Below are 18022 nucleotides of genomic sequence, written 5' to 3'. Positions count from 1 at the left end.
TAGAAAACCTGTTTGAAGAAATAATGACAGAAAACGTCCCTGATATTGGCAAGAAAAAAACTATCCAAGTCCAAGAAGTACACAGAGTCCCAAGCAAGTTGAACCCCAAAAGACCGACACCAAGACACATCATAATTAAACTGACGAACACCAACGACAAAGCAAGAATCATAAAGGCTTCCAGAGAGAAACAGAAAGTTACCTACAAGGGATCTCCTATCAGAATATCAACTTATTTATCAACAGAAACACACCAGGCCAGAAGGGAATGGAATGAAATATACAAAGTGATGCAAAACAAGGGACTGAATCCAAGAATACTATACCCAGCAAGGCTATCATTCAAAATTGAAGGTGGAATCAGAAGCTTCACAGACAAAAAGGGCTAAGAGAGTTCATCACTACCAAGCCAGCAATGCAAGAAATGCTAAAGGGGCTGCTGTAAAATGAAGAAAGAGAAAGGCAAGAAGAAACACAAACACTAAGGAAAAATATGTCAACAAACAGGTACTTATCAATAATAACAGTAAATGTAAATGGATTAAATGCACCAATCAAAAGACATAGGGTAGCTGAATGGATAAGAAAACATGACCCATATATTTGCTGTCTACAAGAGACCCACCTTAGAGGAAAAGATTCACACAGACTGAGTGAAAGGATGGAAAAACAATTTTCAGGCAAATGGAAATGAGAAAAAAGCTGGGGTTGCGATACTTATATCAGATAAAATAGACCTCAAAGTAAAGGCCATAATAAGAGATAAGGAAGGCCACTACATAATACTAAAGGGAAGCAATCCAGCAAGAAGATATAACTCTGTGTAAACATATATGCACCCAAAGGAGGAGCGCCCAAATACATAAAAAATCTGCTGAAAGATATCAAGGGAGAGATCGACATCAATACAATCATAGTAGGGGACTTTAATATACCACTGACATCAATGGATAAATCCTCTGGACAAAAAATCAGTAAAGAAATAGCAATTCTAAATGACACACTAGATCAGATGGACCTAATTGACATCTTCAGAGTATTTCACCCCAAAGCCATGGAATATACGTTCTTCTCAAGTGCACATGGGACATTCTCAAAAATAGACCACGTATTGGGTAACAAGCAAACTCTCCCCAAATTCAAAAAGATTGAAATCATATCAAGAATTTTCTCAGAACACAATGGCATAATATTAGAAATAAACTACAATAAAAACATTCCAAAAAATTCAAACACTTGGAAACTGAATAGCATGCTACTAAACAATGATTGGGTTATCAATGAGATCAAAGAAGAAATTAAAAACATCCTGGAGACTAATGACAATAAAAACACAACATTGCAAATCCTATGGGACACAATGAAAGCAGTCCTGAGAGGGAAATGTATAGCTCTACAGGCCTACTTCAAAAAACAAGAAAAAATGGTAATAGATCATCTAACTCAACAACTCAAAGAATTAGAAAGGGAGCAACAAGAAAAGTCCACAGTGAGCAGAAGAAAGGAAATAATGAAGATCAGAGCAGAAATGAATGACATAGAGACCAAAAAAAAAATTATACATAAGATCAACAAAACCAAGAGCTGGTTCTTTGAAAGGATAAACAAGATTGATGAACCTCTAGCCAGGCTCACCAAGAAGCAAAGAGAGAGGACCCAAATAAACAAAATCAGAAATGAAAGAGGTGAAATAACAACAGACCACACAGAAATACAAAGGATTGTCAAAAAATACTATGAACAACTCTACTCCAACAAACTAGACAACCTGGAGGAAATGGACACATTCCTAGAAAAACACAACCTTCCAAAACTTACTCAGGAAGAGACTAAAAATCTAAATAGCCTGATAACTATGGAGGAAATTGAAGCAGTCATCAAAAAGCTTCCAGCAAACAAAAGCCTGGGGCCAGAAGGCTTCACAGGGGAGTTTTACCAAACATTCAAGGAAGAGCTAAAACCTATCCTCCTCAGACTATTCCAGAAAATTCAAGAAGAAGGAACACTTCCAAGCTCCTTCTATGAAGCCAGCATCACCCTAATACCAAAACCAGATAAAGATAACGCAATGAAAGAGAATTACAGGCCAATATCCCTCATGAACATAGTAGCCAAAATCCTCAACAAAATTCTAGCAAATCAAATCCAGCAATACATCAGAAAGATCATGCACCACAACCAAGTAGGATTTATCCCTGGGATGCAAGGATGGTACATTATTCGCAAATCAATAAACGTGATACATCACATAAATTGAGAGATAAAAACCATATACTCATATCAATTGATGCAGAAAAAGCATTTGATAAAATCCAACACCCTTTCTTGATAAAAACTCTCAGCAAGCTGGGAATAGAAGGATCATACCTCAACATAATAAAAGCCATATATGACAAACCCACAGACAACATCATACTCAATGGGCAAAAACTAAAACCATTCCCCCCTAAGAACAGGAACAAGACAGGGATGCCAACCCTCACCACTCCTGTTCAACATAGTACTAGAAGTATTAGCCATTGCAATCAGACAAGAAGAAGAAATAAAAGGCATCCAAATTGAAAAAGAAGAAGTGAAGATGTCCTTATTTGCAGATGACATGATATTGTACATAGAAAACCCTAAAGACTAAATAAAAAAATTACTAGACTTAATAAATGAATTCGGCAGAGTAGCAGGATACAAAATAAATGCTAAGAAATCTATGGCATTTCTATACACCAATAATGAACTTACAGAAAGAGAGAGTAAAAAAGCAATCCCATTTACCATCACACCAAAAAAATTAAGATACCTAGGAATAAACTTAACTAAGGAGGTAAAAGACCTATATGCGGAAAACTACAGGACACTGAAAAAAGAGATAGAGGAAGACATAAACATATGGAAGAACATACCATGCTCATGGATTGGTAGAATCAACATCATCAAAATGTCCATACTACCCAAAGCAATCTATAATTTCAATGCACTTCCCATTAAAATACCAATGGCATACTTCACAGACCTAGAACGAACTTTCCAAAAATTCATCTGGAATAAAAAAAGACCCCGAATAGCCACAGCAATCCTGAGAAAGAAGAACAAAGTAGGTGGGATCTCCTTACCAGATTTCAGGCTGTATTACAAAGCCACTGTTCAAAAAACTGCCTGGTATTATCACAAGAACAGACATATAGATCAATGGAATAGAATAGAGAACCCAGAAATCGATCCAAATCACTATGCTCAATTAATATTTACAAAGGAGGCATGAACATACAATTGAGTCATGAACAAATGGTATTGAGAAAATTGGACAGATACATGCAAAAAAATGAAACTAGACCACCAACTTACACCATACACAAAAATAAACTCAAAATGGATAAAGGACTTAAACATAAAACAGGAAACCATAAAAATACTATAGGAATCTACAGGCAGAAAAATCTCTGACATATGCCAAAAGAACTTCTTCGCTGATACTGCTCCTAGGGCAATGGAAACTAAAGAGAAAATAAACAAATGGGACTACATCAAAATAAAAAGCTTTTGCACAGCAAAGGAAACCATCAATAAAACATCAAGAAAGCCCACTACATGGGAGAACATATTTGCCAATGATGTCAACGATAAGGGTTTAATCTCCAACATTTACAGGGAACTCATGAAGCTTAACAAAAAGAAGATAAACAACCCAATCTAAAAATAGGCAACTGATCTCAATAGACACTTTTCGAAAGAAGACAGAAGGAAGGCCAATAGACATATGAAAACCTGCTCTAAATCACTAATCATTAGAGAGATGCAAATCAAAACAACAATGCGGTACCATCTCACACCTGTCAGAATGGCCATTATCAACAAGTCAACAAATGGCAAGTGCTGGCGAGGATGTGGAGAAAAAGGAACCCTCATGCACTGCTGGTGGGAATGCAGACTGGTGCAGCCACTGTGGAGAACAGTATGGAGTTTCCTTAAAAAACTAAAAATAGAACTCCCATTTGACCCAGTGATCCCACTTCTAGGAATATATTCCAAGAAACTGGAAACATCAACCAGAAAGGATATATGCACCACTATGTTCATAGTGGCACAATTCACCATAGCTAAGATTTGGAAACAGCCTAAGTGCCCATCAGCAGATGAGTGGATTAAAAAACTGCGGTACATCTACACAATGTAATACTACGCTGCAGTAAAAAAGAAGGAGCTCTTACCATTTGCAACAATATGGATGGAGATGGAGAACATTATGCTTAGTGAAATCAGCCAGGCAGAGAAAGAAATATATCACATGATCTCACTCATTTGTGGAATATAATGAACAACATAAACTGATGGGGGGAAAAATAGATCCAGAAACAGAGAAACATCAATCAGAACTTCAAACCTCAGGGAAGAAATTGTGAGGTAACCAGAAACCCAAGAATGCCTGAGAACGCCTTTCTAGCCATGCTAACAATCATCAGATGTACGGTAATTTTACCTGGGATAAGAGGGTAAGTATTTTGGTCTTATGCTCCTGACCCTTCATGGGTAAGAGCCCCTACGTGGGCTGATCCCCTGACTAATGTAGTTACCAACAATACCAAACACCTTGGTCATCCAGGAGGTCCATGGGTGGGGCAAGAAAGTATAAAAACACAGGGCTCTCCACCCAGCTTCCCTTTTGTATGACACGAAATCAAAACAATGCCCCTTTGTGTGTAATTTAAGAGAGGTTTCTGGCTTGTGTGGACACCAAAGAAAGGGTGTCACTACTATCACTACATGCCCCCAGTAGAGGTGCAGAAAATGTAACTAAGACCTTGTCTATATAAAAAGAAATGGACAGCCAGTTTGAAAGGGAATTGCCATGGACTAGAACAAAGAATATCCTTACATGATATTATTCTACACTATCATTAAAATTTTTCCCAGATTTGGATCACCCCCAGTACTTATAATAGTTCCTCACACCCTTGGGGATAAAAAAAAAAATCATCTGTTTGGCGCTTGGAGACAAACTTAACACGTCTCTTGATACTTTAGAATTACAACAGCATAATATACAATTATCCCAAGCAAACGTACAAACTAATTCTTTGAATGTCTGGCAGCAATTTAAAAAGGACATGTAAGGATTTAATCCTTCTCATTGTGTATATGGCCTCCTGGGAAGGCACCTGAGCATTCTATATTGGTCCCTCTTACCCTTTAGGCCAAGAGAGACCCTCTTCTCACAATTCAATTGCTCACAGCTGTTGCATGAGCTCTCTGTTCATGTCGAGGTTGAAGTCTCATGATGACGGGTGCCATGGATCTGTCTCTCACCCAATGGGGTGAACTAAGCCTTCCCTGGAGAAGAAACCCAGGTTCCACAAGACATGTGATCAGTGCTGGGGTCCTGCCAGCAGGCGAGGGGATCCCAAAGCAGGTGCTGGGCATGGAGGCCACGGGGGCATAGGCTACCAAGGAGACAAAACTGAACCTCACGTCACCCTGCTTGGCCCCGGAGGATGGCTGGTTAGCCAGAGACGGGTAAGATTCCTCAAGGAATGAACAATCTAAGACAGGCACAGCTGCAGAGGGGCCATCAGAAGAGAATTTGGGGATCAACAGAGGTGGGGCACAGACCCTCACCCCCCCCCAACATTGCAGGGGCCTGAACCCTAGCCCCTTCTGAGGGAGGTCTCCTGCCCCCATGGCTGCTTCGTGCTTCCCATGCCCAGCTCAGATCAGGACCCAGGTGACCAACAGAGGTTGGCCGACAGCAGCTGCCCTCTCACTCCAACAAGAATTATTTGAGTTGTCTTGTACCCATGGTGTGGGGAAGTGGGTTTACGATATCTAAATCCAGCCTAGCACCAGGAATGCTCAGGACCTACTCAAGAAGGCAAATAATCCCTTCCACCAATATTTACAGGGTAAAATAAGATTTTTGTTAGAGTAATAAATTTGACAGTAAAATAGTAGTCAAGTTTTCAGGCAAATTTAAATTGGCTAGTTGAAATAAGCGAATATTCTAGAAAAATTAATTGTACTGGACAAAAAGGTGCTCCTAAAGTGTTAACTAAAATTTTTATTGGTACTTCATCTCATGATAAAATTGTGCACCATGTAATGAACCTAAAACAGTAATATTATAGTGCAAAAAATTAAAATTTAAAAGCCATCAAGACTACATTATAAAATTTTCAAAAGCCTCCTAACATTTAAATCAAAAAAGGAGGGGATAGTAGAGGAATATCATGTAAGGAAAAATATCCTGTAAGTAAATTACATCTAGAAAATTAATATGTTAGAAAATTAATTGTAAGGCTAAAAGCAAGACACCCATGAAAAACACACAAGGTGTCAAAACAAGCCAGAGGAAAATCATTTGGGCAAAACATGAAATAGGATCCCAAGTCAAATTTATAGAAAATATTCCTTTATTAACTTTCGGTCGAGAATATGTTTGTATATTTTCAGAAAACATCTCCAAGACCATGTGAATTCCAGCAACAGAGAGGAATCGACAGGACTACTCAAGCCATGAAGACAGAAGAGAAGCAGTCCAGAGATGGAAGACGCTGATGTGGCCTTCCCATACTAGCAGTTAGCAGCTGTGCATCACTGCAGGTTGCCCAGGACCAAACCAGAGAGAGTCAGACCTGCATTACCACCATTTGTCCACCATCCAGAACTGTAATGTCAGTGCTGACATGTACACATAAGGAACTGTTTGACATTGAAATTGGGTCTCAAAAGAACTATTGACCCAGAAACAAACTCACTACAGACCAATTCATTTGCCTATCACCATAACCATTATTGCTTGTCTCATTTTTGGTTCTTATAGGTGTATTTCTAATAGCACATGATCTCACTCATCTAGGGGAAATAATGAGCAACATAGACTGATGAACAAGAACAGACCCAGAAACAAGAAGGCATTGATCAGACTGTCGGGCCTCAGAGGGAGGGTAAGGAAGGATGGGAGTAAAGGGGAGAGATCAACCAAAAGACTTGTGTGCAAGCATATGAGCCTAACCAGTGGTTAAGGACAACAGGGAGGTGGGGGCATGTGTGGGGAGGGGTGTGGGATGGGAATGGGGGGATGAGGACAAATATGTGATACTTTAATCAATAAAGAAATTTTAAAAAAGAAAAAAAGAAAGAAAAAGAAAAAGACAACAGCGCACTCAATTACCAGTCCTTTCTGCACAAACGCCTCTGTACCTCTGCACTCTACTTCCGCACCTCCTCTGAGTCTCAGTGTGCATTTCTCTTTCCTTCTAGTTGTAGAATTTCCACTCAGCCAGCCTTCCTGTGGTTTTGGATGATGTCCGTTTTGTCTTTTAGTTGTAGTTTTGAAGTGGTTGTGCCAGGCAGCAATTTCAGGTGTTTACCTATGCTGCCATATTGGTTTCTCCTATTTATTAATTTTGATTGGTTACAGGCATCAGTCCTGAAAATTTATGCATATGCAGGATGCAGTGTTAATCTAATGGTGGGTCACTAGATTCCTAGATGTTGATTCAAAGCTTCAACACCATTCAGGAATGTGAGCAGTCTTTTGTGAGCTGGCCCTCAGCAATTAACCGGGTAACTGCTCACTCTCTCTCTCATTCTTTAGTTGATGGTAATTTATTTAGAACATAGACTTTTTTCTTGTCAATATGATTTAAAGGTATGTTCAAATGGTAGGGGAAAAAATGTACATAAAATTTACTTATAAGTCTGAGTGGAGGACATATAGTGAAATATACAGATCTTGTAACATAGAAACTCATACCTAAAGCTAATATATTCATGTTGACCAAAGTCACCCAAATCAATTTAATAAATAAAAAATAATAATTAAAAATTTTACTTACATAGTCATAGTTTTGAAAATTATGCATTAAAATAAGCAAGACTCTAAATATGATAGTAAAGTCCAAAAATGTAAAAAATTATCATCTCATTTTATGAGTTTCATTTATATGCAGAAAAAATACCATTCAAGTGAAAATGGTTAGTATTAAAGAATGAATTATACATTTTTATTTTATACAGCAAATGTTTAAAATGAAAGATGGTGGGAAGCACACATATTGCTCATTATTGCTTGAAAGCAAACAAGAGTAAAGTTTGTTTTGTTTCTGTTTATAGATATGATGACAAGATAGTCATGGGATATAATTGAGTAGCAATGAACATGAGGACAAGTGGAAAGAGTGAAAAACTTTCAGAGTGGAAGAACATGATTAAATGATAGGGAGAGGAAAGAGAAAATGATAGAGCTAGATTTAAAGGAAACAACAAATAGAGAAAGAAAATTAGGGGATTATAAGAAACAATAACTCAACAGAAAAAATATAACCAAACAGAAAAACAAATTAGTAAAAAATAAGCCTATTGATGATTGAAAGGGAAGAGGAAAAATTAGAAAGGTTGCATGAGGAATGTTTCAAAGAAATGGAGAAATGTACTCCTTAGGTCTCTTCTAAACACCTGGTTCCAGGAGCTGGTCTGACCACTGTTTGTACCCCAGGCATGCACAGTGGTGCCTGCAAATGTTTTTGTCTCCATCTTAAGAATGAGGAGAGCCCATCTCCCTCACCTTCTATCCGTCTACTCTATCATTATTGCCGGAGTCAGATGAATCTCTGAATTAGCTTAAATGGCAAAGAAAATTAGAGATATAGTAGCAAGGATTTTGATTTCTGATTCAGCCTTTTCTGACAACACTTTTCCCACTAATTTGGTCAAAATTGTTTATTTTATTCTGAAGAGGGTTGTGATTTGTCATCTTTTTTAAAAGTAACATTTTATTTTACCTAGAAAAATTCTGTCTATGCCAACCACCATTTCAGAATCACAGGTAAAGAAGGTACATAGATGAGCATGGGAGATGGAAGGAAAATAGATCAAGTATGTTAGGTAGTATGGAATCCCATTGGTTAGATAGGAGTGGAAAAACAGGTGAAAGGGAAGAATGGAAGAGCCTATAACCTTCAATTGCAAAGCCCTTCAAAAATCCTCTGATGTCTTAGAGATATTATTAAACACAAACACATCATGAAATACTGCTCTGAGTGAGCTTGTAGAATTCACAGGAAGAGGGCTCTTGACTAACATTCCTGAGTATATGTTTATAGGCAGATAATGGAAGGAATGTTGAGACAGATGCTTTTAGTAATGAGTCTATAACATATGTAGAACAATTATTATATTGAGGATGTTATGCTCAGAAAATTTTGGATATTATCCATCTAAAAAATTATCCACAAAGTTGTCAGAAGGAAGGGGAGATGATAGTTTGGGAGTCAATTGAGGGAAAGGAGGGGTCCATTAAATAAAAAAGGTCTACACTTATAGTGTAACTCTTGTGGTGTACCCCCATCTTACAAAGGACGCCTCAAAAAAAGTCGAATTATGGAGTCATTTATTAAAAGCCAATGGCATATGAGGGAGCAAAAGCGCTCCAGACCTCGCAGCCCCGAACAGCTTGCCACGCCTGGCTTATATTGGCAGAAAGTCACAAAAGTATTGATTACATCTTTGGGTCTGGAATGAGGAACCTGTTTCGCAAAAAAGCATTTTCACAAGAGCAGAATCTGAGCAACTTAGTTATCTACGAATCACTGAATCAACGGAAACACATTATAATTACCTGGGACCACCTGGACAATTTAGAATAATTGTGCTGTCCAGACTCTGGGATCACTGAGTCAACAGGAATGCACTATCTGTAGCTGGTTGGGCAATTTGTGCTCTTCTGATTCCGGGACCACTGAGTCAACCGAAACTCAGTTATCTGTAGTTACTGAGATAATTTAGGATAATTGATCTGTCTTGGTTCCCAGAAAAATGTGCTTCAGTAACCAGTGAGATCACAATCAATGGGATATTCAAACCATCATCAAGGGAGTATTCAATCATACATAAGTTCAGAAAATCAAAATAACTCTTAAATGAGAACAGACCCCAAAACAGCAAGGTTAAAATATTAAACAGAAAATTTTAACCAAGTATGGTTGTGTTATAGTAATAGTAATAAGGATAATATAGAACAAGTATCAAAGTGTGGAATTACAGTGTGATATTAAAGTGTGATATTAAAAAGTATTGAGTGTAATTTAAACAGGTTAATAAACACCCTTGAGTGGCCTGTATGTAGAAAATAGATAAAGTGATCTATTCCCCATATGTAAAACCAGGTATACAAGGCTCCTGGGACCCGCTGATAAGACACACTGAAGACGCCCATGCAGGCACATAAAAAGAGGAAACACCAGAGGAAGATCAGAGAGGCTGCTCTGCTCCTCCACAGACGGTCACTCTCCATCCCCCTTCCTGCAATCTGTTCAAGCTCTGCCATGGACTGTGAGTCCAAACATTGAGCCGGAAACTGAGGCCTCAAGCAAGACGCCGAGCTGCAGCTGCAACTTCCAACGTCCAGTGTGTGTGTCTGTCGGTGCGGATCCCCAGGTGGCCTGCAGAGGTCTGGAAACCACCAGGACTCTGTAAATAAACCGTGAGTGATTCGTGCATTGCATGTCTGTCTCCTGTGTAACTTATGCTCGGCCAATATTAAGTAAGTACCTTGGGTCGTACGTGTAAGTATCTGTTTAGAGACTGGCTGAGGCACCCTTGGTCACCTGTGCTTATGTCCCTGAAGGAGAAATTGGGACAGGTTGCTACCATACTTCACAATGAATCATCCAATACCCTCATGCCTATTGTAATCATTCAATGCTCAGAGACAACAGCAGCATATTACAGGTCCCGAAATTAAGTATAAACCTTTCTCCTGGTCATGCTAGGGCAGTAACTTCAGTGTTTTAACAACTCCCACTGAAATTTGGATTCCCAGAGCTCCAAAAAATATGCCTCCAAAGTGGTTCACATCTTTACAAAATAGGCAGAACATAGTATGCAGAGTTTTATACAGAGTGCCACAGAGTGTGAAAGGTAGATTTTCAATATTAAAAAATCCTGTGAACATGTCATGCCTCATACTATGCCTTTAGAACAGGTAAGAGAAAATATTCTAGAGTTAATTCATTCGAAGTTTAATGTACTGAAGATGCTGTTTTAATTAATTTTGTGTTCGCTGAAAGGAAAGGATGTGACTTTGAGATATGAAATCCTCTCACTGGGAGGTCACATAACTATTTCACAATGAGCTATAACCAACAATGTTTATGAAAAGTTAAAGGATATATGTTCTCAAATTGACATAGCAGAGTAAAATTGTCAGTATGTAGTAAGTTATTAGGAATGATGACTAAATTTAAGAGCATCCAGATAACTCATACCATCATCAAAAATAATGGAAAATCTAGAAACTCATAATTATTTTGCAGAATAGGAATATTTTCCTTTTTTTTTATCAAGTTTCAGGTATTGACAGAACATGTAAGTAAGCATATTAGAGAAGGAGCTAATGAGGGAGAATTAGTGACTAGAACTAGATATTTGGAAAAATGTCTGTATAAAACTTGCCATTAGACCATAAATATAAATGCAATCTTAGATGAATAAAGAGGAAGAAGTCCTTACAAGATGTTCAAATTTAGGGAAATGTGAATTAACTCAGGAAATTTATTATGAGTATTTTACATAGTTGGGAAATTATTAACAATACTGCTAAACAAAGCCAGAGAATGCAAGTTTCCTGATACATAAGGCAGTAAAACATAAATTCCAATAGGGACACTAGGAAACTTTAAAACTAGGTTGGATGGGATTTGCAGTGTGTCATTGATTGTCATCTACTGCAAGATATTTGAGTACAAGCTGCCTGATAGTTCTAGAAAGCTGCATTTAAAATGCTAAAGTAATATATTAAAAATAATTTTAACTTAAGAATAAGAGCAAAAGTAAAATAATAGTTTAAGTTTTATTGAATATAATTCATATGGTATAAAATTCACCTATTTTAAGTATACATTTTAATGATTATTACATTTGCATAGTTATCGAACTACCACTACAATCTTATTTTAAATCATTTTCATCATCACAAAAAGAAAACTCGTGCCCATTTGAACTCAGTCCCCAGCTCAAGGTGACCACCACTATACCTCGTCTCTATGAATTTGTGTTACCAAGGCATTTCATACAAATGAAATCACACTACATGTGGTCTATTATGTCAGGCTTCTTTTGCTTAGCATTATGTTTTTGAAGTCCCTCTGTAACTTAGCATAACTATTTATAATTTTTAAAAACCATAAAATCAATAAAGACTGAAATTGTATTTATTTTCTTAAATTGCCTATAATCAAAGAGGAAGGAAATAATTACTTGAATAAGTTCTTTATATATTAATATATTTTATATTTCATTAATGCATGAGCAAAAACAAAAATGTTCTTATTCAAGTACTTAATAAAACAAGTATTGGCTCATTTCTTTCCTAAAAGAGATTTATGTGGAAAATTCTCAGGATTATAATCTTAGATTTACTTACAGGAATGAATCAGATTCAGCACATACCCTCGCAGAGCTCATTCTGAGCCTGACCAAGAGCTTATACATGTATTATCTTGCCTAATATTCACCACATTCCTTTGGAGTAGTCCTGTCTCTAACACTTGTGAGAATTTACTTAATTTGATAGATCTTGATTTTTTTACTTATTAAATAAGGTGTGGAGAATAAATATTACTCATTTCATTCCTAGCTCTAATATTATTATCCAAAGTGCATCACAAATTGAGTAAAAGTAATTAAAATAAAAGGTGCGATTAATTATTCAAGAGAAAGAAAATTTTCTTCCCTAATAGAATTTTTATCTAAACTGTATGATCACTTCTTTCCTTCTATTTATATTGCTTTTGTATACTCATAATATTAGAATAGGCATATGAAGTGTAGAACTAAAGAAATATTTTTAGAAATCTTGCTTGAGAAAAGCAGAAGAGCGATAAGAGAAACAAATGCTGGCAAAGCTGTCACATAAATGAATGCCAGCTTTCCCTCCGAAGTAAAGGGCATAATAAAATATTTCTTAACCAATTTATGCTTAATTGTATTAATTGTTATTGTTGTTGTTGTTAATCCTCACCTGAGAATATTTTTTACATTGGTTTTTGAGACAGTGGAAGGGAGGGAGCAAGGGAGAGAGGAGGAGGAAGAAGAGGAAGAGAGAAAGAGAGACATTGAGTGAGAGACAAATCGATTGGTTGCCTCCCTTACATGCCCTGACTGGGGCCTGGTTTGCACGTACAACCCAGGTAGGTGTCCTTGACCAGGAATTGAACCCGAAACTCTTGGGTGCTTGGGCCCATGCTCCAGCCACTGAGCCAAGTTTTTCTGTTGTATCTTGGGGCATAAAATTCCATGTATCAAAGGTAAGTATTCATTCCCAATTTCCAACTGGCATATTCATTCCATCTAATAATTATCAAGACTTGTCATTCTCTAATTATTGCAATCACTGTCACAAGAGTCTAAACAGCAAAATTTCTGCTCACTTACATGATAATCATATAGCACAACCCTTCAGAGAAGGCATGGTGTGCTGGGGATCCTCTCTGTGCTCCTCCAACCCACAATCCCTCATTCAGCATCCACTCTGTGAACTCCTGAAGGTTGTCTATGGGAACTACATCACCTTCATCTTTATTTTCCCTAATTTATAGGCACCATCTATTTCTTAAAGTATCTAAGTAAGGAAAGTAATTGAAGATATTAAGTTTGGATAGTGGTGATAGGATATTTTTGACCAGAGCCTGAGTAGAAATGAAAATAAGGTGAGAATTAAAGGTCATTGGAGAAAAGAGAATAGACACTTCCTATGCATCTTCATACCTTAATTCAGTCCCTTTTCTAAATACACTATTCTTTCTTTTCACTGCTTTCAATTCTTTTTTCCTATAAATTCTCACTCATTCTCTAAGCCTGTCCTTTTTGTTTATTGACCATGAGAATTGTTTTTACTTTTAAAATGTTTTCAAGATAATTACCTAGAGCCAGACCAATTTGGAATTGGTCTCCATTATTTTAAAATTCGTACATGTTACATATACCCTGTAATAAATTTAATACTTTCTTGTATGATTTATTGCAATTTTTGTTTGATAATTATGTCTCTCTAGATTATAAACTTTCTAGACCATAGGGCTGTGGTCGACAAACAGCGGCTCCCAAGCCACATTAGGCTCTTTGGCCCCTTGAATGTGGCTCTTCCACAAAATACCACAGCCTGGGCAAGTCTATTTTGAAGAAGTGGCATTAGAAGATGTTTAAGTTTTAAAAATTTGGCTCTCAGAAGAAATTTCAATCGTTGTACTGTTGATATTTGGCTCTGTTGACTAATGAGTTTGCCGACCACAGCCATAGGGCATTGATTTATTCTATATAAGAAAAAAATAGTGCAGTTAATTACAACATAGAGGGATTCCAATATACTTATTGAATTGTATTTCCTAAGGAATTCACATGGAACATATGAATTCAATAAATATGTAGTAATATAATAACTTAACTATAAATACATATTTATTTAGTTTTGGAGGCAATGTGGTCTATTAGTATGAGCCCAGATTCTGACATCAGACCCACTGGGCTTAATACCAGCTTTGATCCTTAGCTGTGTACCCATGAGTAAGTCATTAAATACTTCTATGCCATAGTTTTCTAATATGCAAAAATTAGGATAATAATAACACTTGGGATTGTTATGAGACTCAAACGTGTTAATGGATGTGAAACAGAACAGATCTTAGCACACAATAATCACCTAATGTTACTGATCAATTTTGATCACTCTAGATCCCATGCACAATGTCTAAAAAGTTGAGTAAAGGCAATTAAGTATGATATATTACAACCTGACAAAATCTATTTGTTAGGATTGAATTATTTCATTATTTATTCCTAAAATACCACATATGTACACTAACACATAATACACACACTCCTCACTAAAAACAAGCTCAAAAATATCTGAGGCTGAGTCAATGTTTCTCAGTATACTACACAACAGAAACTAAAAAGCAAAATGATTTTTAAGGAATTCAAATACTCGTTTACATGTATAAATTAGTTTTAATTTTGTGTGTGTACACTTGTTTATTTTAGAATGTTAGAATAACCTTTGCAAATTACTTCAGAGATATAAGACAATACAATTCCCTCATCTCCAAATCCTAATTCCATATATTGAGGTAACATAATCTCAAAGGGTGACACATAAAGAAGATTATAATAAAAAAGGCAAAATAAATATTAATCTAGTTATCTAGTTTTCCCCATGAACCCATTAGTGATGAAGTCATGATCAATTGATGAGTATTATTTGATAGAATACAGTAGAAAACAAAATTTCTCTTCTTCAAATGCTCTTTAATTACTGAGTAACTATAAGAATATTGTTACTAAGTGATGTGACTCATAAACTAATCTCAAATTATAAATAGTGATATGCTGATATATTTCAGATGCTCTCATATCACCAACTATTATTCATTAAATAGAAATAGAAAAACATTGGTGCTAATTGTATCTTAATTTTTTAAATTCTTTTTGTAGAAAAGAACTTCTGTGACTTTTCTGATTTGAGTAAATGGATCTCAAAAATGAATCTGTAGTGACTGAGTTTATTTTACTAGGGTTTTCTGGACGATGGGAACTTCAGATTTTCCTCTTTGTGACATTCTCCTTGGTCTACAGTGCTACCGCATTGGGAAACATTCTCATTATAGTCACAGTGACATGTAGCAGCACCCTTCATTCTCCCATGTACTTCCTCCTTGGGAACCTCTCTTTTTTGGACATGTGTCTCTCCACTGTCGCCACACCCAAGATGATCGCAGACTTGCTCGCTGAACACAAGACCATCTCCATATGGGGCTGCATGACCCAGATGTTCTTTATGCACTTCTTTGGGGGTGCTGAGATGACTCTTTTGATAGCCATGGCCTTTGACAGATATGTAGCCATATGTAAACCTCTGCACTACAGGACAATCATGAGCCGTCGCTTGGTGAATGGGTTTGTGATACTTTCATGGATAATTGGGTTTATACACACCATGAGCCAGATGGTACTAATAGTGAATTTGCCTTTCTGTGGCCCCAATGTGGTAGATAATATATTTTGTGACCTCCCCCTTGTAATTAAGCTTGCTTGTATGAAAACAGATACCCTGGAACTATTTGTCATTGCTGACAGTGGACTGCTCTCACTTATCTGTTTCATCCTCCTGCTTGTCTCCTACACTGTCATCCTGGTCACTGTGTGGCAAAGATCATCTGAAGGACTCTCCAAGTCTCTGTCCACATTGTCTGCACATGTCATTGTAGTCACTCTGTTCTTTGGACCTTGTATCTTTATCTATGCCTGGCCATTCAGTAGTTTTGCAGGCAATAAAATAATTTCTGTATTTTTCACTGTTATCACACCCTTCCTGAATCCAATCATTTATACCCTGAGAAATCAGAAAATGCAAGTAGCCATGAGAAAATTACAGTTCCTACTTGTTAGCTCTATGCAGAACTTCTAAATTTAAGCACAATAAAATTAACACTAATTTCAAATACTACGCTAACAGAACTTGAATAGATTATACATAACATGTGGTTTCACTCTTATGTTAAAATCATAACCAGTACAGAAAAATTTAATAATAAAATACTTTTAATGATCACAATGCAGTTATAGCATATAATGATAATTAGCAGCCTGCAGCAAATCAGACATAAAATCATTGAGTACTTTTACATAGGCATTCAATATATATTTACAATACTAGTAAAGAAATAAATATGACTAATTAGAGCTTTAGTCTTCTTGTTTGACAAGGTAATATGTCAAAATTTTGAGGAAAATATATTCATGTCATAATTTCATTTTAAACAAAGATGAATGAAGAGCAAGAAGAATGCCAGAGGTTCCATCAATCCAAAAATATTTTAATTATATTAAGTGGGAACTTAATTTGCTTCTCATGTTCTAATGTGAAATGGTGGTAGATAAGATTTCTCCTTTTTTAAAATATATCTTTATTGTATATTTCCATTTTTCCTCCCCAATGACCCCTTCCTTCCCACACCTGCCCCTTTCTACGCCTTAACCCCACTAATGTCTGTGTCCATGGATTACTCATATATAGATATAAGTTATTAGGTTGATCCCTTCCCTTCCCCACCACCTTCCCTCTGAGGATCCTCAGTGTTTTGCCTGCTTCCATGTCTCTGGATCTATTTTGTTTGTCAGTTTATTATGTTCATTAGATTCCACATATAAGTGAGATCATGTGATATTTGTCTTTCTCTGACTGGCTTGTTTCACTTAGCATAATACTCTCCCAGTCCCTCCATGCTGTCTTAAAGAGTAACATATTCGTCTTTTTTATAGCTGTATAGTATTTCATGGTATAAATATACCACAGCATTTTTATCCACTCATCTATTGATGGAGACTTGGACTATTTCCAGATCTTAGCCATTATAAATTGTACTTTTATGAACACAGGGGTGCATACATTCTTTCTGATTGGTGTTTTGGTTTTCTTAGGATATATTTCTAGAAGTGGGATCACTAGGTCAAATGGTAGTTCCATTTTAAATTTTTTTAGGAAACTCTACATTGATTTGCATAGTGGCTGCACCAGTCTGTATTCCCACCAGTAGTGTACTAGGGTTCCTTTTTTTCCACATCTTGCGAGCACTTATCATTTGTTGATTTATTGATGGTAGTCATTCTAGCAGGTGTGATGTGGTACCTCATTGTTGTTTTAATTTTCATCTCTCTGATGATTAGTGACTTGGGGAATTTCTTCATGTCTCTTGGCCATTTGCATGCCCTCTTTGGAGAAGTGTCTATTTAGGTCTCTTGGCTATTTATTATTGGGTTATCTGCCTTCCTATTGTTTACTTGTATGAGTATTGTTTACTTTATATATTTTGACAATTAACCCCTTATTAGATGTATCATTGAAAAATATGTTCTCCCATACAGGGGTTTTCCTTTTCATTTTGATGCTGGCTTATTTTGCTGTGCAGAAACTTTTTATTTATATAGTCCCATATTTTTTTCTTTTTTCCTTTTTTTCTTTTACCCTCAGCATTGTGTC

General features: G+C 36.5%; 1 protein-coding gene across 1 annotated transcript; it reads left to right on the top strand.

The window, feature by feature from the left end:
• Positions 1–15511: 15511 nt before the first annotated feature.
• On the top strand, positions 15512–16450 carry LOC129149007 (olfactory receptor 4L1-like). The gene has a single exon (XM_054715576.1). It carries the CDS (start codon positions 15512–15514, stop codon positions 16448–16450), a length of 939 nt encoding a protein of 312 aa, XP_054571551.1.
• The last annotated feature ends 1572 nt before the right edge of the window (positions 16451–18022 follow it).

The sequence above is a fragment of the Eptesicus fuscus genome, chromosome 5 (genome assembly GCF_027574615.1).
Source record: "Eptesicus fuscus isolate TK198812 chromosome 5, DD_ASM_mEF_20220401, whole genome shotgun sequence".
Classification (NCBI taxonomy): Eukaryota; Metazoa; Chordata; class Mammalia; order Chiroptera; family Vespertilionidae; genus Eptesicus; species Eptesicus fuscus.
The sequence above is the reverse complement of the archived record's forward strand: the minus strand, read 5'-3'. Positions and strand labels throughout refer to the sequence as shown.

Bases quoted from the DNA above. Each gene is read 5' to 3' on its own strand.
- LOC129149007 (XM_054715576.1), top strand. From the start codon at position 15,512: ATGGATCTCAAAAATGAATCTGTAGTGACTGAGTTTATTTTACTAGGG.